General features: G+C 57.8%; 2 protein-coding genes across 4 annotated transcripts; one reads left to right on the forward strand and one right to left on the reverse strand.

Moving 5' to 3' along the window:
- Positions 1–226: 226 nt before the first annotated feature.
- Positions 227–7,661, reverse strand: PTGES3L (prostaglandin E synthase 3 like). Of its 3 annotated transcripts, XM_054801430.1 has the most exons (17): positions 7,425–7,661; positions 6,911–7,024; positions 6,706–6,772; positions 6,280–6,378; positions 5,772–5,861; positions 5,610–5,663; positions 4,670–4,792; positions 4,425–4,584; positions 3,825–3,882; positions 3,305–3,461; positions 3,095–3,211; positions 2,361–2,491; positions 2,128–2,194; positions 1,842–1,933; positions 1,307–1,361; positions 621–715; positions 227–449 (listed from the first exon to the last, which is right to left on the reverse strand). In XM_054801430.1, the coding sequence occupies exons 1-17, from the start codon at positions 7,430–7,432 to the stop codon at positions 314–316; spliced, it is 1,623 nt and encodes a 540-aa protein (XP_054657405.1). In that variant the 5' UTR covers positions 7,433–7,661; the 3' UTR covers positions 227–313. The 3 variants fall into 3 exon arrangements, with proteins under 3 accessions (XP_054657405.1, XP_054657403.1, XP_054657404.1); XM_054801428.1 differs by lacking the exons at positions 5,610–5,663; positions 5,772–5,861; positions 6,280–6,378; ... (1 more) ...; positions 6,911–7,024; positions 7,425–7,661 and adding an exon at positions 4,877–5,049; XM_054801429.1 differs by lacking the exons at positions 227–449; positions 621–715; positions 1,307–1,361; ... (6 more) ...; positions 4,425–4,584; positions 4,670–4,792 and adding an exon at positions 5,167–5,389 and having other exon boundaries at positions 7,425–7,659.
- Positions 7,662–7,678: 17 nt separating this feature from the next.
- RUNDC1 (RUN domain containing 1) lies at positions 7,679–12,664 on the forward strand. The gene is made up of 5 exons (XM_054801427.1): positions 7,679–8,146; positions 8,943–9,101; positions 9,382–9,580; positions 9,842–9,949; positions 10,964–12,664. The coding sequence occupies exons 1-5, from the start codon at positions 7,811–7,813 to the stop codon at positions 11,827–11,829; spliced, it is 1,668 nt and encodes a 555-aa protein (XP_054657402.1). The 5' UTR covers positions 7,679–7,810; the 3' UTR covers positions 11,830–12,664.
- Positions 12,665–12,887: the final 223 nt, after the last annotated feature.

Consider the following 12,887-nt stretch of genomic DNA (forward strand, 5'->3'; position numbering starts at 1 on the left):
GAATTACTCCTCAGCAACTGGTACAAAGTAAAAAGCCACGACGTACTGAAACGGGAGGGCCCCCTCTTGGTTTTAGGAAGCCTACAGAATGGTTAAATAATGACTACTGTTAATCACTTAAGAATGCGTTACTATTTGTCTGGGGAAACAAAAGAAGCCTTGCAGCAAAGCGTGGCTGGCAGGTCCCCTCCCCGAGTCGGCTCGCACAGAGCAGATGCACACCAGCTTTGGTTTTATGTCTTTATTCTCTGGGAGAGAAGTTGGTGGAGCTTATGCAAAGCAGGGAAGACAGCCCCACTTTGAGAATTGTTTCTTAGGCTTCGGGGCTTCCGTGGCTGACGAATTCCTGGAGCAGGGCTTGCACTTCTCCTCGCCGACTCATCTTGGTTGCCTTGCCCTGGAAGCGGCCTCGCTTCCCAGCTCCTTTGCCTCCCAGCAGCTCTGCCACCCTGCAGTAACAACAGGACAGGTTGGAGGCCTCTCACTTGCAGAGAAGAGAGTGCCCTGGCCCAACCTGCTCGAGAGCAAACAAGGATCTGTGCCCTAATTACACTGCTCAGCTGCTTAGTCTGCAACATTAGAATTCTTACTAATTTTAAAGAAACCATAGAACATGTTACCTGGGACCTAAATTCTCAACCGCTTCAACAGGTCCAGCTAGAAGAAAGAGTCCTGCTTCTTTTTCATCTCCCACAGTCAGGAACAGCAGGGTTTCCTGTGGACAGAGCGATGGATCTTGCTCCAGAATAACCAGAGCCCTCCTTGTCTGGGAAGAGGACAGAGACACGGGCCACAGGACCCATCCCAGCACACAAACCATTCAGAAGTTGGTGTGTGTTACCAAGACAGAGACTCAATTTGAAGAAAGTAAAAGGGAGGGGGGCTTTTGAACCTTTCATGCTTAATCATGTTGTGGGGGACAGAATGGGTACTGAGGTAACCTAAGTTAAAAGGATATGGTTGGCAGTAGGACTAGATGATTGTTGTAGGTCCCTTCCAACTGAAATAGTCTAATTCTATTCTACTTCTAATTCTATTTCTAATTCTCAAACAGCCATTGAGGTTCTGTACAGCTCTTCAGGGTCAGGCTCTTCCAGAGTGCTCTGAATTCTCACTGTTGTAGTTCCTGACTGTTGAGGATTCCTCTGCGGACTGAGGCTGCTGGGGACAACAACCTCATGTAACTTTTGAAAGGAAACAGACCTGTAACTTGTGACTCTGGTACAAACAGAAGCTTGGCTCTGCCTGTCCTACAGTTTGAATGAAAAAGCCAGTGGTGTTGGGTTAGTCTTCATCAGTGACTCACCTCTGTCCCAATCTCATTAGCGATGATATTCATAAATTCAGAGTCACCCTCTTTCCTGTATGGATGGGGAAAAAAAACCCACTTCAGAAAGAAGCAAAAATCCCCTTTAGAGTCCAAATATCAATCAGAAACCAAAGGCCTGATCAGGCCTGGGGTTTTGGCCTCTTGCTGTTAGGACGGAGATCAGGTTTTTTTCTATGTATCTAAATCCTCATTGTGCATTCCTGTAGACATATCAGGAATTGTTTAAGTGTTTATCTTTAAGAAATAAAGCTCCTCAGTTTTATTTGAAAATATCAAGGGCAGAGAGAAATCAGATAGACACAGTTATTTCTTGGCTATAAAACTGGAAGAAATCAGTGACTAACATATTCCTTTAATTACAAAACCTTCCCGCAGGCTGAGGCAGTTTAATATTCTATTCACCTTGCTTATATTCTTCCTTGAGAAACAAGCCTGAATAGGCGTCAGAGAGATGCGACTGCCACAAAACGTGTGAGATACCATTTCACCCTTTTCCCTGACTCCCCCATACCTGTGTAACACAAACAGCTGGCTTTGAACAGGTTTGCTCTTGAAATCCCGGGCTATCAAAACAGCAATGTCTCTAAGAAGGTTCAAGTTATTCTGAAAGAAAAGCAAATAAACTGTACTGCAGATGGAGAGGTCGGTGTGAACACCAAGCTGCGTTCCCAGAGACGGGAGCAGTTTTCGTAATACCCACAAAAACTGATGTCTACGATTCAATTCCCAGTTATCATGACTAAAGCTCAGGTCTACAGGAAGCAGCCGCAATCTGCTTTTCTCAGCCGTCCTCGTACCTTCTGGAGCAGTTTCACAGAACTCTGCAGTCTCTTCACAGCCTCTACGTGCTCACCTGGCCCATTTCTGAAAGAACAAGGAGAATTTGGATCACCGCTCTGACGCACAAAGAAAGGATTCCTTAAAGGAGCAAAACCAGACAACATCATAAAAAGCATTGCGTAGATGTACCCTGAGGCTTATGTCAGAAGGAATAGTAAAGATTAAATAATCAAAGTGGAAAGGGTATTACTTGAGCAGTGAGGTTAGAGCCTTCTCAGTACTGTGACTTTGTTCGACTGACTTCAGCACTCTGTTTCCTGCCAGGAAAACCAAGTTGATTTTGTTCTTTTTCCCTTTTTCTGTGCCAAGGAGTTTAATAACCTTAAAAAGAAAATCACCCTGGTCAGAAAAGAACAGTACTTTGCTTATACTCACATAAGTGATCAGTTCCTACTAGACTATGCCTTGTTGTGAATGTTGGCTCTCTGCCAGTGAAAATAAACGGATTAAAATCGGCCATAAGGTCAATATATATAAAAAGAAAAAAAGTCTGAAAAGACAGAAATACTTACAGGCAGCTCTAGAATTTTATCTCCACCTCACTGCACAGAGGATTTCTCATTCATGAGAAACACTCAGAAACATCAGAGCTTTGAGCAGAGGGAACAAAAGGCTAGCAACCCAGCAACGCGCCGCCAAACTGGCAATATACCACGCGCCCTCCGCAGAGGCGTTGGCAGTTCAGAAAACATCATCGCTACGGATGAGGGCTGCGTTCTGTTACAAAGGAAGGAGCCTGACAGACTGGACAAAGGCTGCCGACCTGCGTGCAGCCCGTCGGGGCTCACCCAGCACGGGGCTTCTGCTGCCCTGTTTCCCATCGGGACAATTTCCAGCAGACCTGGATCTCGGGGACTTCTGCTGTGCTTGGTCTGAATGTGTGCAGCGAGGGTCCCGAAGGCAGCTCAGCTGCAGCCCCCCCACCTGCAAGTCACTCAGGTTGGAGACATGAGTCCCACAGCACATGTTGGAGTCTATGCCTTCGATGTCAACCACTCGCACTGGCCCCGCGTGGTCATCTGGCAAACCGCGGCTTCTCACCTAGCAAAAGGAGGACAACGGCAAGCAAGGTGACATCCGTGCCACAGTTATTTTGGTCCCAAAGATATCATCAGTTCTCTGCCCGCCACTCACTGTTTCAATTTCAGGGTCATCTGCAGCCAGTTCCCTCACCATCACGGGGACCCTCTCCCGGATTTTCTCATTCACACTCCTCTCCAGGGCCTCTACTTGCTCTGCTGTCATGGAGGGGGTGTCCAGCTCAATGACACTTCGCTGACGGCCCAGCTCCCTGCACCGATGGAGAACATCTGCTGCTGTAGCTAAGACCAGCTGGAAGGTCCCTCTGTGCAGCACTAAGTGCTGTCCCACTGCTGGGAACGCGGTGACTGAAACAAAACATACTTCCCTCCTCTCCCCGTTATTTACAGAGCCCCAGACGCGTACCAAACACTTGGAGGAGGACAAGACAGAGCGAGTACTTTGCACAGCTTCTTTCCAGTTCAGTCACCTCTCCCAGACCCTCTGAGCTCGAGTGAAATGGCCAAGGGCAAATTGCTTTTAATTTATCAATGTTCAGCTCCCTGTGGCCCAGCACGGTGGCACACGCCAAACAAGGCAAGACTGGGGTCAAAGAAGCCTCTTCCCTGCTCACCATGAGGTTGTCTTGAACCCAAACATCTGTTCCGCGATGGCAGTGATGAGATGCTGTCCTGGAAGAGACGTGCAAGCAACAGCTTTGAGTGCTGCTGGACACAGGAAAAAAGATTTTCAGTCAGACTGTATTTTTTCTGCTGGCATTCCCCGTGACATTTGGAAATGCCCGGGGCATGTGCTCGGCGCTGTGGGGCTCATGCCGCTGCTTAGGAGCGGACGGAACAGACAGCCATCGCCTCGTGGGCCTTGGGACCCCGAGAGCTCCACAGCGCACAATGAAGATTTCGGGGCAGGTTGAACTTTTCCTTCCAAACCCGTTTGCAGAGGGTTTGTGCACCGGCCCGGGAGATCACCCAGGGGAGGCGCCTGCCTTCCCCAGCGGCCCCGGGGATGGACGGTGCGTGCAGAGCTGTTGGGCAGCCCCCTGCCCTGACCGGGCCGGGGGGGGGGGACGGACACAAGCTGGGCACTGACCGCCCACCCCAGCCCGGGGCCCCGGGTGGAGCCAGACGAGGCAGCCCCCGGGGCCCGCGGCACTGCTACCCGGCCCGGCAGCGAGGCGTTACCGGGCGGCCCCCGGTCGGGCCGGGGCACGGACCTGAATGCTGCTGCATGTGGTCGAAGCGACGCTCCCAGTCCAGCGACAGCAGCACCTCGGCGCCCGGCTCCAGCGCCGCCTGCACGAAGTGAACGGCCTCGGGGCCCCGCCGGGTCACGCGCAGCACCGGCACATCACCGATAAGGCCGCGGTCGTCCGGCTGCGGACACGGGGCGTCAGTACCGCCGGCCCGGCCCCGCTCCCGGCCCCCCGCCCGGCTCGGCTCGGCTCGGCCCGGCCCGTACCTGCCCGCCGCCCTCGGGGAAGAGGATGGTGTCCTCCAGCACCACCTGGAACCCGCGCACCGGCTCCCCGCCGCCCTCGGGCCGCAGCTCCGCCGCCCGGCACGACACCACCCTGGTGGCGAACTGCAACGGAGACGGCGGCGCCGTGAGGGGCCGGCCCGCGCACTCCCCCGTACCGCACCACGTCCCCGCCTGCCCCGCCGCTACCTGCCGGGCCCAGCTGTCCCGCTGGCACTGGAACACCATGGCGGCGGCGGACCGGCGGCCGGGACACGGGGGGGGGGGGGGCTGGCGGCGGCAACTGAGGCGGGACACGGGGGGGGGGGGGGGGGGAGACTGGCGGCGACGGCGGCCGCGGAAGGACACGGGACTCGTGCTCGCGCCCGGCGAGCCGCAGGTGGGCGGGGCCTGCGAGGTGATGCGCGGGGCGCGCGCCCGGCGGCGGCGGTGCAGAACGGTTTCGCGGCGGCGGCGCGAGCGGACAGGAGGCGGCGGCGGCTGCTCACGTTTATTGCCACGTGCCCCGCGCGGGTAACCGGCACGGGGAGACCGGACGGCTCCCGCTGCCCTGGGTCGGGGTCCGCTGCGCTCAGCGGGGAACCGGCCGGGACGGCTCCGCTTCCTCGGAGAACCCTGCCCCTCGTCGGGGCGTGCTGCCGGCGCACCGGGAGGCCTCCTGCGGCCGCGGCGTCCCCGGGAACCGGGGCTTCAGAGATCGTCCTGCGGGAGGGAGGGACGAGGTGCCAGGGAAGGCGCCACCCCCCCGGCCGCAGCGGCCGGCACAGGCCAGGCGGCTCCTGGGGAGCGTGTCCCCGGCCGGCTCCGGAACGGGCTGCCCGAGGGGAGCGGCTGGAGCTGCTGCCGGCCGCCTGGAGCGAGCCCCGAGGCTCGGCGGGGGCAGCTGCAGCGTGTAGTGGCGTCTGGGGGCAGCAGTACTTACGTCCAGGTCGTCCATGGCCGGGGGGGGCCCTTTGTCCGTCACCTTCTCCAGGAGCTGGATGAGAAACAAACGGCTGTAGGAACTCCGAACGCCCGGCTCCCCCCCGTCCCGAGCACCCACCCACACGTGCCCGGGGACCCTGAGGCCCACAGCCTGGCTCACCTCTGCATACTGCTCCACCATGGCCCTCTCCACCTCCTCGTCCCCTTCCCAGTCTCGCCAGTTGTCAAAGTCCACAGAGAGCCAGGCAGGCTGTGGGCAGAGGGAGCATCCCGTGAGGGAGGGAGCAGCACGGAGGGGACCCGGCAGCCCCGTACTCACAGCCCGAGGATTGCTCTGTGCGGCGAGCGCAGGCTGCTCCTGCACGGGCAAGAGGACTGGGCGGGCTGGGGAAGGGCGGGAAGGGGAGTGTGTCCCTTCGCCTGTGGGTGCTGGTCCTGACCCTGCCTGCGTTGAGGGAAAAGGGTGGCTGCATCCTTCATGGAGGGCAGAGGTCTGTGGACTGGCAGTGACCGTGAGGTTGAGCATTTTGGGAGCTCTGTGTTGGGGTGCCTGCATGGGGCCCTTGGTTTGCACCCCAGGGGCAGGCTGGTCCCTGGGAGCCATGAGGTGCTGCATGGGGACAGCACACGCACCAAGGATGGTCCTGGCTGCCGGGTGCCACACGCACCTTGATGTTCTCCTTGGTGATGCGGGGCCAGGCCACTTTCTCCTTCCACTTCCTCATAAAACATGTGATGGAGCGGTCAGAGCGCTTCTCCCGTGAGTCCTGCCAAGAGATTGGGGTGCCTCGTCTCAGTGTCTGCTGGACTCCTCTCTGCAATCCACTGCAGACACGCGCAGGATTAAAGCTCAGCCATGTGCAGGCTGTGGGACACACAGAACCGCGGGGATGAGTTGTTTCTGGCCCAACACAGCACTGCGAGTGCCAGACCCAGGGTCAGGGCTCCCAGGCTCGTGCTCACCCCACTCAGGCTCTTGGGAAACGGGCAGGATTCAACGCTAAGCAGCGTTGCTCAAGACTGCACAGGTTGGATTTAACTCTGGGCCTGATGCAAGCTGACAGAGAGCAGTTTGCTGGGGGGGGAAGCCTCACCTTGGAGTTGACCCTGGCATACAGGTTGATCTCATTGTAGAACTCCACGCCGTCTGCGTTTTTGCAACTGCCAAAACACGGTAACAGCCTGGCTTAGGAGAGGGCTGAGGCCACGCGTGCCCGGCTCGTCCAAAGTCCTCCCCGTCCTCCGAACCACCCCCAGTTCAGGGCTGCGTCCCCGGTTGGCAGGGCAGCGGCAGCTCACCTGAACACCAGCCGCTGGTCCTCAATGATGACCTTGACATCCGTGCTGTCCTCCACGCAGAACTCCAGGTAGACGTACCGCGGGCGGTCGTACCACAGCGTCTTTGCAGGTTGCCTTTGGAAAGAGCAGACCGGCGGGTATCGCCATGGTGCCCACCGGTGCTCCGCAGGGTCCACGCGAGGCACGGGGTGGGGACTGGGGCAAAGTGCGTGCCCCAAGCGTGCACCCTGCCTGAGCCGAGCTCCGGGGCTGGCAGCGAGTGCGAGGTGGGCGCAGGGCCTGGGCGGCGGGCACGCAGCGCTCCCCTCTCAGGGCCCGCACCGCCCCTCGCCTCGGCAGCCAGCGGGGCCCGGCAGGCCGGGCTGCCCTCGCTCTCCCCGGCCGTTCCCGGTGCCGTTCCCCCGCGTCCCGGGCTGGAGGGTCCTGCCCGGGGGTGCCTCAGGCCCCGGGCGCCGCGCGGGGGTGCCGTGCGCTGCCCGTCCCGTCCCGTCCCGTCCCGTGCAACCGCGCTCACCTCGCCATGGCGGTGCCAGTCCCGCCCCGCGCTATTTCGGGCCGGGGGCGCGGCTGTCGGCGGGGGCCGGGAGCGGGGGCGGGCCGGGCCGGGCCGGGCGTGGCGCGGCCACCTGGTGGCACAGTCGCCGGCCCAGCACCGCCCGCGGTGGGCGGGCCTCGTGCCGGGCCACACGCCCCGGGACCTTCGGGACCTCCGGGACCTTCGGGACCCCCGGCCCCGCCGCAGCCGTCCCGCCGGGCCGCGGGGGGGCGCGCTGGCGCCACGCAGGTCCCGCCCCGCCGCACCAGACCCCGCCCTCCACCGGCAGGCCCCGCCCACCACCGGCAGGCCCCGCGGCGCGGTGGCAAGATGGCGGCGGTTTGGCGGCGCCGGTAGCGTCGGTCATGGAGGCGGAGGGTGGCCCGCTGGGCCCGGGGGAGCGCTGGGCGCCGGTGGGCGCCGTGTCGGCGGCGACGGCGGAGGAGGAGGAGGACGAGGAGGAGGCGGCGGCGGCGGCGGCGGGCGGGTCGCCGCAGTCAGTGCCGCGGCTGCGGGCCGAGCGGCGCCGCCTGCACGGGGCGCTGCTGGCGCTGGCCTCGCACTTCGCCCAGGTGCAGTTCCGGCTGCGGCAGGTGGCCCGGGCCGGGCCGGCCGAGCAGCAGCGTCTGCTCCGCGACCTGGAGGACTTCGCGTTCCGTGGCTGCCCCGCGCCGCTGCCCCACGGCCTCGGCGATGCCCCGGTGAGTGCGGGGGCCGGGCCGCGCCGGGCCTGGCTGGGGGGTGCGGGCCCTGTCGAGCCGGCTCGGTGAGGCCCCGCTGCCGGCAGAGCGATGGCTGGGGGCGAGGTAAGGAGAACACCGTCTCCTTTCGGATAAGGGCGTCACACGGTGCTCCGTGCCGTGTGCCCCGGGGTCGGTATGTGTGTCTGACCTGGGCACAGCCCGTTAGCAGCGGCCGTGGTCCTGTTCACCGCCGGGACGTGCCGAGGGGAGCTCGGTGGCCGAGGCGAGGGGTGGCCGTTGCGGCCAGCTCAGGCCGAGCTGTCCAGCGGCCCCGCACGCTCCGCTCTGGGTCACGGCCGGTGCCAGGGAGACACCGTGCCGGCGGCTGTACACGAAGCTTGGTCAAGGAGTGCGTGGGGCTGTGATGAATTGGAGGCAGCTCACGGGGACGTGCGTTAAAGCCCTGCCTTGTGCGTAACTGCCCCGCTCCGAGATACAGCGGTGACTCAGAGGATCTTTGATACGTACACGTTATGTGGCTGCTGGCAACGGTGCTTCCTGGGTCCCGGCCTCCTGAGACGGGGCTCGCGGGCAGGAGCTCTGGAGAGTCTCTTCCTTTGTCAGATGAGGCGACGCAGCCAGTACCTCTCCGTGATGAACAGACACATCTTTTTCTCAGACCGGCATGCGGTGTTCACTAGTTAAGTGCACGAGCTGAAGGAAACACTCCTCATACCACGATCCTATGCTCTGGGGCTATAACTATGATGGTAAATAAATATTCAGTTTTATTTACTGGTAACTTTTTTTTTAGAGTGAGCGAGAGAAGCAGGAACAAATTGAGGTCCAGAAGGAGAAGCAGAGGGAGCTGATCCTGCAGCTCAAGACACAGCTGGATGACCTGGAGACGTTTGCTTACCAGGAGGGTAGCTATGATTCTCTGCCACAGTCTGTGGTTATGGAAAGACAACGGGTAAGGCTCGCAAAGTCCTTCTGCCTGTACTTCTTCTTAGCATTTGTGAGCCTCTTACAGGCTGTAGGAGTTGGTCAGTCCTTATTTCTCACCATCAGCTGTAATAGAATATCAGTAGTTCACCTGCATGTGTGTACCTGTCCTGTGTCTTTTCTTGCAATTTTCTGTGTGCAGCAAAAGTGGCCTGTTTCCAAGGTAATGAACGGGTAAAGAAGTATTTTGAAGCTCATGGGCAGCAGCACCACATGGTGAGATGATGCTGCTCGCTTGTGTTTTGCAGATGATTATAAATGAGTTGATAAAGAAGCTGGACATGGACTTGAGTGAAGATATTGCAACGCTCTCTCCAGAGGAACTGCGACAGCGCGTGGATGCTGCCATAGCACAGATTGTTAATCCAGCCAGGGTGAAGGAGCAGCTGGTGGAACAACTGAAGACGCAGATACGGGACCTGGAAATGTTCATCAACTTCATTCAGGGTCAGTGTTGAGTTTTAGATGAGCAGATTGAATTGCTTTGTAATTCCCTGACAAAGTTATGAGGAGGGAGGTCACAGCTGTCAGAGGATGCAGGAGGGGTTTCTGGGTCACAGGGAAGTAGAGATCTCTCTGAACTGATGGTGGGGACAATGAGACTGACAAAAAGGGTGCAGAGAGGTCTAGGGAATATTGACCGTAATACTTGGGATGCGCAGCTTAAATTCGCAAGTGTGAAATAATAGTGTGAAATTCTTGTTCTAGATGAAGTTGGAAGCTCTGGTAAGGTGGAAGATGGACACTGTGAATGCGCAGGCAGAAAAGACGGTGGTGGCTCCTACAAACCAAATGCACGGCCTTCTGGAAATAGAGGTGGGCACCCTTTGGCTTGGAGCTTCCAGCACTGCTCCTGCTGTCACTCCTCTGAGGTTCAGCAGGCATGAACCAGCGTCCGGTCACGCTGGGCTGCTTGGTCTTTTTCCTGGCACGTGGTTTCTATTCTTTCCTACTCACGCTGACAGAAGGCCTGTGTCCAGTTCTTTAACGCTTCCCCCACGGGATCGGTAGAGTAGTCACAGAAGCTGAATGTGTGGCGCAGGGGGGTGGGATTGGTCCTCAGCAGAGTTCAGGGATAGAAGGGACTTCTGATACTTAGTGCAAAATGCAGACAGACCAAGCAGCCTTGTCTTGTACACACTGTTGGGCTGCACTGTAATTAATGCTCTTTGAGTTCTTAGCTCTGTGACCAGATACAGTGAGATGGATGGATCCAGTGTTCTTTATAATTTGAGACTTTTCTACTTACAAAATGAATTTATTGGAACTAGAATGGTATACTAAATACTATAATACCTTTACCTTTTGTAATCTGAGGCATCTGCCGCTAGTCAGAGATAGGATACTGGCCTGGATGGTCTTACCCAGCATGGCTACTCTTGCAAATTGAATTTAATGATGGCATGAGGAGCAAGCAGCGTATGTTAGCCTGCTGAGACAAGATGCTTCTTCAAAGTAGGCAGTGATCTCCTTCAGCAAAGGTTTTGGTATCTAATTGCCTAATCCTAATATTGTCATGTCTAAAGAATGATCTTTCTGCACTATCTTGTCTTTGGTTGATGCTCCTGATAGGAAAACTGTTGTAGGATTTCTTCTCTGTAAGATGACCTGATTGTCGAGAACAGGCCCTGCAAATGTTTGCTTTTCTGGTTGGCTTCAGTGCTGTGAAACTAGAAAAAGTAGCATCAGTCCTAGTGACGAAAGCTCCCGAGGAGGAGGAGGATCCGTGACAGAGGAGGAGCAGACATTTGCGCTCCCTTTGTGTGTATGAAAGAGCAGAGCTTTGATTCCTTAATGAGAGCACTTTTTTCTCTTTTCTAACCTGATCAGTGAACCCAGAAGATGCCAGAAAGATGCGAGAAACGGGCCTGCACCTCATGCGTCGCATGCTTGCTGTGCTACAGATATTTGCTGTCAGTCAGTTTGGTTGTGCTACTGGTCAGATTCCTCGCACCCTCTGGCAGAAGGACCAAGCCAACAAGGACTATTCCCCCTTAATTAAGAAACTGGAGCTGTCGGTAGAGCGGGTGAGGCAGCTAGCTATGAAACACCAGCAGGAAGACCACGTTATCAGTTCCTCCGGTCTGCAGGACATTCCCTTAGGCGGCAGAGATGAGCTGACTCTAGCTGTGCGGAAGGAGTTGACCATTGCTTTGCGAGACCTGATGGCTCACGGGCTCTACGCCTCCTCTCAAGGAATGAGCCTGGTATTGGCACCCATCGCGTGCTTGATTCCTGCGTTCACCTCATCCCCGCAGACCATGCACCCCTGGGAACTCTTTGTGAAGTATTACAACACTAAGAACGGACAAGCCTTTGTGGAATCCCCGGCTCGCAAGCTCTCCCAGTCCTTTGCCTTGCCTGTGACAGGAGGAGTGGCCATTACCCCCAAACAGAGCCTGCTGACAGCGATTCACACTGTCCTCACGGAGCACGACCCCTTCAAGCGCAGCGCAGACTCTGAACTGAAAGCTCTGGTGTGTATGGCACTAAACGAGCAGCGCCTGGTCTCCTGGGTAAATCTCATCTGCAAATCTGGAGCTCTGGTACAATCCCACTACCAACCATGGAGCTACATGGCAAACACAGGCTTTGAGAGCGCGCTCAACGTTCTCAGTCGCCTGAGCAACTTGAAATTCAACCTCCCGGTTGACCTGGCTGTCCGGCAGCTGAAAAACATCAAGGATGCTTTTTGATGTATTTTTATTGTAGATCATCCATTTTCCACAAGTAGGCAGCTGTTGGGCTCAAGAAGCCTGGCTTTTTTAAGACCAAGTTTGGCTCTTTGAAATTGGTATCTGCTTTTAGGGAAATGTTATGGCGTCTTGATGCTGGAAATCTTTGTTTTACAAGGCTGCCGCTGCAAAACTGCTGGAGGTCCCACACTGTACAGCACCTCGCCCTGCCCGTTTTATGCAGCTCTGAAGAGCGAAACCGCTTCGCTGGGGAGCGGATGCCAGCGAGCGTTCAGTGTGCGAGGCCGGCTGCCCCGAGCCTGGGAGAGGCCTGGCCAGGGAGCCTGCGGGCGGGGGAAGCCCCTTGGAACTGCAGCTCAGCTCCCATGCTGCATCCGTGGGGTTATTCCTCAAAGTTTGTGGTCGACGTGACGCCTCTCACGGGAAGAGCGAGGCAGGCTGGCCGGTGTTTGGCTGCCTCGGCGTCGCTGGGCGGCGAGTGACTTGCTCTCCGCAATGTGGATGTTTGAGAAACGGGGCGGATCTGCTGCGCCGTGGGTGTGGGTGGCTGCGCGGTGCCGGCGGCTCGGTGCTCTGCGGGAGCGGCCACAGTTTTTGTGCTGCCGGGCGAGGGGCCAGCACCGATGGCGTTGTCCGACGATCCAGAGCTCCTTTTTTGAAGCTTTTGTGCAATGGTCAGCGCGCCAGCGGCCTGGTGCTTTATAGGGGACACATTAAATCGCTTTAGCAGGTGTACGTGTGGGGTAACCCATCTCCAGCGACCGTGTGTTAATTTGTGTTCGTTACTAGCCTTTGTGCTGCAGGTGCGCTGGCTCACGGCAGTTGTAATATTTACAATTGGAGTTTAAATTCCTGCTGGAATGGGGACTGCTCTGTGCCGGGTGTGATGCGCGGGGGGCCGTGCTGTGGTACCCCTCGGGAGGTGCTCCCTGTGCCTGTGGTGGGGGGCTCGGGGCTGCAGTGGGAATGGGGGTGCAGCTGGGATTGGGGAGGGGGGATGGCCGGGATTGGGGGGCAGCTGGGGTCGGGGGTGGGGATGGCCAGGATCAGGGGGCGGC

The sequence above is a fragment of the Grus americana genome, chromosome 22 (assembly GCF_028858705.1).
Source record: "Grus americana isolate bGruAme1 chromosome 22, bGruAme1.mat, whole genome shotgun sequence".
In the NCBI taxonomy this organism is placed as follows: domain Eukaryota; kingdom Metazoa; phylum Chordata; class Aves; order Gruiformes; family Gruidae; genus Grus; species Grus americana.